The sequence below is a fragment of the Etheostoma spectabile genome, unplaced genomic scaffold (assembly GCF_008692095.1).
Source record: "Etheostoma spectabile isolate EspeVRDwgs_2016 unplaced genomic scaffold, UIUC_Espe_1.0 scaffold437, whole genome shotgun sequence".
Lineage (NCBI taxonomy): Eukaryota > Metazoa > Chordata > Actinopteri > Perciformes > Percidae > Etheostoma > Etheostoma spectabile.
The window spans coordinates 34,864-42,790 of NW_022605609.1; the positions used below are offsets into that span (position 1 = coordinate 34,864).

General features: G+C 45.5%; 1 protein-coding gene across 1 annotated transcript in view; it reads right to left on the minus strand.

The window, feature by feature from the left end:
- Positions 1-7,927, minus strand: part of LOC116686684 (collagen alpha-1(XIV) chain-like) — a gene marked incomplete at its 3' end in the record, with an annotated part of 145,102 nt that overhangs the window by 26,494 nt on the left and 110,681 nt on the right. Inside the window, 2 exon segments of the mRNA XM_032511720.1 lie at positions 2,180-2,309; positions 7,303-7,448. Of these exon segments, the coding sequence (XP_032367611.1) occupies positions 2,180-2,309; positions 7,303-7,448 (276 nt within the window).

Here is a 7,927-nt window from a genome sequence, read left to right on the forward strand (position 1 = left end):
CATCCATCTTCACTCTGAAAAACCCAATCATCTCTCTCTCTCTGCATTCTGTCGCTCCTCCCTGGGCGATCATCTCATCCCTCACTCGCTAACAGGAACCATTCATCATCGCGGCGAGTCGCTTAGAAACCGCAGGACGTCGTTAGCGACTGCTAATGTGTGTAATCACTACTCGGGGAGACATAATGGGACAAGGACAGGATGAATGGCTTGATTTTGGCTCTTCGTCCTCGCTGGAAGTGGAGTTTGTTCTGTAATGCACTCGGCAGTGGAGGAAACCATCAGCCTCCGGTGGGGGGATCACAGCGACCATCACTCACGTTTAACAAAAGGGAAACGAATGCTCGCAACCATATTCCTGTCTTCGTCTCCACAGTAGAAAGAAATGGACGGGAGACATTGAGATAGCAGGACAGGTTGCAATCTCTTTGAAATCCCCCTGGACATCGTCTTGATTGTTATGAGCCGTGGGACGGATTTACGTATTAGAAAGCACCTGAGCAAAGAATGTTTGGGGGGACAAGGTCGTTGCATTTATAAAGTACTTTTCTTTTAACCCTCCTGATGTCTTCGGGTCAAATTTGACCCCTTTCCAAAAAGTTCCTACATCAGAAAACAAAGTAGTGGAGCGAGTTAGAGAAAGAACAGAGAGAGAGGGAGAGAAAGAGCGAGAGAGCAGTGCTAACTTTATTTGTCCCCTTTTCAAAAAGTTTGTATATCAGAAATTTCGGTTTCTTTTAAACAAATTGTCCAAAAAAGTAACGTGGATGGTTCCCAACAACGCTCCTCACACGGTAAATAAACAATCAGTTCACTACTTTCATTGAATTTGGGTTTTTGTCTACCTGAATCACTAAAACATTCAGTGTCTCACTTTTATTACGTTTAGAAGTGTACTCTTTGAAGACATCAGTTTTCTTCCCGTTTAAGCCAAATAACATAATAAGGGTCCTAAATGAACAGGTTTCACCCAGTGTTTCCCCATGGGTTTATACTTTATGATAGAAATGAATCTTTCATTTCTGTGCCAAGAAGAAGAAGAATCCCACCCCCCCTCTTTCCATCTCCACTCCCCTCTGGCAACAGTCCTGCAACATTTTGTTCAGCAAACGAGACGTCCCCAAAAAAAAACAGCTACCAGGTTTCCGTTCTGCTTAAAATGCGATGATGGCTTCAGGGTAATGAGAGTTTACTTTAAGACAGACACTGTGGGTGGAAATGTGGTTTTTACCCAAAATGAAGTCTTCCTACGGAGCCCTTAAGGGACATAGGGAATTATGTTTTAGTGACGGCCATAAGAAGCTATACACAAGATACTTCCTGGGTCGTACAAGATGCTTTCAGGGGCGCACAAGATACGTTTAGGGGCGCACAAGATACTTTCAGGGGGGCACAAGATACTTTTAGGGGTGCACAAGATACTTTCTGGGGCGCTCAAGATACTTTCAGGGGCGCACAAGATACTTTCAGGGGGGCACAAAGACTTTTTAGGGGTGCCAACTAACTTTCGGGGCGCTCAGATACTTTCATGGAGCACAGATCTTTTAGGTTGCAGCAAGATACGTTCTCTGGTGCAAACGAGATACTTCCGGGTGCACAGATACTTTTAGTGGCGCACGAAGATACTTTTAGGGCGCACAAATACGTTTAAGGGTTGCACAAGATACTTTCTGGGTCAAACGAGATACTTTCGGGGGCGCACAAGATACTTTCAGGGGGGCACAAGATACTTTCAGGGGTGCACAAGATACTTTTAGGGGTGCACAAGACATTTCCTGGGGCGCACAAGATACTTTTAGGGGCGCACAAGATACTTTTAGGGGTGCAAGACAAACTTTAGGGCACACAAGAAAGTATCTCAAGCTCACAAGAAACCACTCTAAGGGTAGCAAAATTATAATAGCAAAGCGAGTGAGAGAGTGACGGTGACTATCTTCAGAGCGACTCTAGAGTCATAGTGAGAGAAACAAAGTGTCTCCCCTCTTCTTTCTGACCACGGTGGGACATCTGTATCAGGAGAAGTTAACGGTGGGACATCTGTATCAGGAGAAGTTAACGCGGCCGAGCGACATGCGCCGCCGTGACGCATTGCAGGTTTAAAAGAGAAGAGACTAAAGACAGTTACTGAAAACATGAACAGGCAGAGGATCAAAACACAGTGAACATGACGAGGACTCACGCGTCCGTCCCATCCGCGCCGCGGTGGGCCCGTCTCCATCGGGGTAAACGGGGGTGATGGACACCTTGTACTCCGTATCCGACAGCAACGGCTGCAGAATCAGACTGTTCTGATTGGTGGGCACCGTCCTCTGCAAGCAGACACAAACTCAAGTTAGTTTAAAATGAACATGACAGAAAAACAGATTGGGTCCTTCACCATTCACAGGGTTGGTGGTTCGATCCCCTGTCCACATGTCAAACTGTCCTTTGGGTAAATTACTGAAACCCAAATTATCGAATATTTGTATGATGTGTAGTTGCTCGGTTTTGAAGTTTCCGATTTGAATATTCTTATTTTTTTACGTTCCCTGCAGCGTATCCTGTCTCCCAGCAACGCCTGGTCAGATGCCTTTAGCGCAGTGCTTCTCAAATAGTGGGGCGCGCACCCTTTGGGGGGCGCGGTGCGATACCTGGGGGGGCGCGTGTGACCCTGGGGAACAGGGTTGTTTTTTTTGGCCGTACTAGTATAAAGCGTAATTGAGCGTCCACTACAGTAGGCGGCAGTGGCGCTCTCATTGTTACTTCTGTCACGTTTGCGACAGTGCAACATTTTACGACTTACAAGACAACAGGTCTGCCTCGGTGAGCGGTGTTGAGTCAACAGAAAGCTCCGACTGCGTTCTGTCTGTAGCCTCCGTTATTCAACATACCAACCCCCGACATGAAAAAGTGTTTAACAGGGACGAAAAGAAAAGCGGAGAGAGACAAAGATAATGAGACAAAAGAAAGTCACCCGAAAGCTAAGACGAGGAAATCCGACGAAGCGTATTTAGCGCTCGGCTTCACTGTGACCACAGCTGGAGAAGAGGAAAGACCGGTGTGTTTATAAGGATAAAATGTTATGCAGAGATGGATAGTCACGGTGGGGAGTGGGGGGCGCAAATAGTTTTCTTCTTGCTAGGGGGGGGCGTAACAGAAAATTATTGAGAAGCACTGCTTTAGCGTCGGTTATAGACTCAAAAAGTCTCAAATCAAGATGCGCTTGGTCAGGACCCTCGGCGTCTGGGTCGGGACATACGTCTAAAAGCAAACCGCTGTCAAACTGCGCTGGACAATCCTGGAAGCGGCTATCAGACCCGTCAGTAGGGTCGGGTACGGAAACCCGGTGCCACTGTGGAATATTACGTATTGGACCAGCTAAAGGTCCAATATGTAATATTATATTTACTGTAGTAAATCCATAAATGACCCCAATGCATCATCAGATATTAAGGGAAACGTGCTAAGTTGAAAGACTATATCGTCTCTAATGCCACCCGACCTAAACAACAAACAGCATGTGACCAGAGACGTAACACACCCGGGTAAATACTGGAGATGTACTTGAAACGAGGTATTGCTGGAAGTGACTTTAAAGAACGAGGCTTTTAAACGCCACATGGCTCGGATGGAAATAACCGACTGTCACCCTGGAGGAAACAGCAGAGTGAATAGGACTGTCCTCAACTAAAGAAATCCTTAGTTGACTAAAACTTATAGGATTTGGTCGACTAATCGATTCGTTGATTTAATTGACAGAGCTGTGGCTTTGAGACTAGAAAAGAAATGAAATGTAGTTAATTAACCGTCTGTAAAACTGAGTTTCTACACAATCCTGCAAAAGCAATGAGTAATTAAGCATGAATAAGCATAAAAATGGCTTATCAACTAAAGAAATTTTAGCCTAACCACTAATCTGTGGTTTTGGTTTTAGTCAACTCAAATTTCTTTAGTTGATAAGTCATTTTTTTATGCTTATTCATGCTTAGTTACTCATTGCTTTTGCAGGATTGTGTAGAAACTCAGTTTAACAGACGGTTAATCAACTACATCATGTACTAATCGACTAAGAGGGGACAGGCCTAGTAGGGAATTTGCTAACTGAAGTAAAAAGGTGATTTCCCACAACGGTCATAACCACTGTAAGGTCTCAAAAGGAGAGATGGCTCAATAAAATAAAATAATAAACAGCGTTTTAACCCAGTATGTTTGCATCTCACCCAGGCCTGGTTTACTGGGACTCATTTGTCAGAGATTTAGCTTTCTTTGATGTAATCTATTTAATCTATTATCTATTTTCTGCTGCTCCAAGCCTGCTTTACCTCCATACAACAGAGCTCGGGTTGTTTCATTCTGGGTAAGATGACTCTGAAGTTAAAGGTTGAGTTGGACGTGTGCTTGTAGACAACCTTTTCATTCCTTTCTACCACCTTGTCTTTCTGTCTTTTTGTCCTGTCTGTCTTCCTGTTCTGTGTGTGTCCTTTGCATTACGAGCATGTGCAGTCTAGCCCGGCTCCACCCACCCCCCCCCAAAAGAAAATTAATACACTTTCTCAGACAAACACTGCGGGCCTGGACAAATCAATTTCAGCCCAGCATGTTGAAAAAGGCAGAAAGTCTCGAAACTGTCACCGAGCCCCAAAGTTGGAAGAAAGCCCCTTCAGCTACACGCCTTTTACTCCACTTTGTAAAAGCAAACACGGTTTCATGAAGTATTGATGGGATTCAGGAACCCAATCTAGCTTTGACAGAGGCTATCCGTGCAGGCCCAGAATATTAAGTTGGGTCCATTTGAGCCGTTGTTTGAAGGCAAACTGCCTGGGGACCACAGCCGAGTGCACGGGGGATGGAAGTCAACATCAGGTGATTATGCTGGTAAGCAATGTGGCAACATGGCCGCTAAACTGGACTAAACTGCAGCCCGACAAAAGTCACTGAATGATGAAAATGACATGATTAAATGTGTCTCATATGAGACTCACATGAGTCCAGGGGGTCCAGGGACCACTCTGGGCCAACGGGTCGATTGAATGGATGATGAGAATTACACACAGACTGAAGAAGTATTTCCCTGCTGGGGAAAAAGGGTCTTTTCATAATAAACTACCTCTGTAGGGATCCTTTCCTTAAAATAACAATCTGAGCCTTTCAGTGGCAAGAACAGCTTTTAGGGGACGCAACCTGACGGTGCGCACAACAGAACTGTCAGGTGTCAGGAGGACCTGGCACCAAATGAAAGATGCAAAAGCTGGACGAAGTCTGCGTTTTATAGTCTGAGCGGCATCAATCGCTGACGTGTACGTGACAGGTAGCGTCATCAGGGAGTTGTTTTGGCAGAGATGGACATTTTAGGGGAGGTTTTTTCATAGATAAATGTGATTTGAGTTGTCTAACGAGACAACGTGGAGCAGCTGGTCGACAGTTTCAGGGATAAAAGCAGCGAAGAGGCAACGAATCCCAGACTGCTGTGTGAACGTAACAACTGCTCTCTCTCTCCAGTCGGCTCATTCAGAGGAGCAGAGAGAGAAAAATCATTGCAAAGAGAAAGTTTGGGACTTGGGAGAACTATGGCAACTTTTAAAAAATACTTTTTGAACTTAGAAGAACACATTGTCGCTGGCAGATGAAAACCTTGAATGTCCAGAAGACGTTGGGTTGCAGCAGCTTTGTAAGTCCAAACGTAGACTAGTTTGAACAAGGGGTGCAAGATATATCACCTCAGTATCATTATCGCAATATTTAAGCAGCACGCAGTGGGTAGCACTCCTGCCTTAAGTAAGAAGGTTCTGGGTTCGAATCCAGGTCTCTCTGCGTGGAGTTTGCATGTTCTCCCCGTGTTTGTGTGGGTCTCCTCTGGGTGCTCTGGTTTCTTCCCACCATAAACTGGTGTGAAAAACACTGGCGCATTTACAGAAATGTTGATCAATGTGCATTGTCCTAATCAAATAAATATATCCTATAAATTTATTTTCTATAACTGTTTATGACTATTTAAAAATGCCGATATATCGGTTGGGCTTTAGTTACACACTCCTGAGCCAGCATGCTATCAAATCCCCAACGTTGTACCAGTTGTAAACAGTTCAGGATGAAACTCCATCAGTGAAGATAGAGTGAGATAACCGCCATCCAGAAACCAATCGCATGGAAACGAGTGAATGTGTTTTTTGCTCTTTAATGGCCGGTGTCCCTGCCTTGGCAGCAACAAACAACCCAGTGAAACTAGCTCTGAACAGAGCCTGAGAGGAAGCCTGCCAGGTTCTTCCCCCAGCAGAAAGACATGTGAGGAGCTGCTGTTGAGCGCTGCTCGGTGATTCATGACCTGACGGGGCTGCAACACACAGCCCGTAGCTGTTCGCACTTCTGATAAGAGATCTCATTTAACAAGCCGCTGGCGCGAGCAGCTGGCAGCTCTTTATAGTCAGGATGAAAAGGCTGATGTGGGACCCGTGGCCAGAGTCACACACACACACACACACACACACACACACACACACACACACACACACACACACACACACACACACACACACACACACACACACACACACACACACACACACACACACACACACACACACACACACACACACACACACACACACACACACACACACACACCCCTCTGATATAATATGGATATATTGCCCAGCCCTGAACAGTCAAAAACAATAAAATCAATAAATCAGAAATGAGCACTAAAGATTGCAGTGTGAGATAACTTAAAGGGGTGACAGAGTTTACCTCGTCATAGTGTAATAACGGGTGAATTTGTTAAAAGGGATAAAAAGGGATAAAATGGCAAGTTGAAAGTGTTGTTTTTGTAACATGGGCGCCGCCATGTTGGAATTCCACAATCTACTACGTCACTGGCATGGTAAGCTCCTCCGCGGCTAACTAGCACTAGCAGCACAGCCATAGATACAACATGCAAAGAGTCGGAGGCTAGCGGACATACGGCTGGGGACACACAAAGAAAGAAGTCGGGGGGGGGGTGGTCATACTGTCTTGCCCCTGGCTGCAGTAAGGACCTGTATGGGGCTAAGGCAGCTGGGGTTACCACACATTTCCACAGGCTACCTTTGACAAAGGAAAAAAAACAGTCCTCAACTCATGGCTAGCAGCTAGCTGCCTTAAAACGGGCTAGCCGGGCTAGCCCTCCGACAGCCCCAGTGAGAACAGTGTGAAATACCCAACATAGTCATTCTATCACCCCTTCAAAACACATTAAATACCAGCTCGCAGTGCTAGTTTATATCCAGATGTATCAGTATACTGAAGTTATAATGCGGATGCTTGCGGTCTTGGTCCTCCCTGTCTCACCTGCTCCTCTGCTCGGTCCCCCTTGGCGCTGATGTAGCTCAGCCGATAGTGGCGGACGTTCCTGGAGTCCCCGGGCTGCCAGGCCACCCGCATGCTGTAGGTGGTCTCGTCATCGATCCTCATGTTCCTCACCCCGAAACGAGGAGCTGGAGGATCACATCAGAGAGTAAGAACAATCACCCTGCAGCGGTGGTGTAGTCTACGTCAGGGTCAAAAACGATGTTTAGGCCAAAGGCCCCTAAACTGACAGTATCAACCCCTAAAACCATGGGCACAATCTGCAGGGGCCATATGGAGCGTTACACCCCCCCCCAAAATAATTTTTTTTTTACATTTCTGTTGCTTATTTTGGTGTTTTTGTCAAAAAATAAATTAACCAATTTACAGTACTGTTTTTTTGACATTTTTGTCACTTGTTTCAAGGGGTTTGGTTTGGACAATTTTCCAAACTTTTTGTCACCTTTCTGGAGTTTTTTTTTTATTGTTTAAGAGATAAGAGTTACTCGTGTTTAGAGCAAAGAAGTAAAAGAGGAAGGTTTTCATTTTAGTTTTTGGACCAGGTACTTTCACGTTGTAGAGCGTCCTCTGGTGGACAGACTATGCAACGCCATCACTAACAGGGACG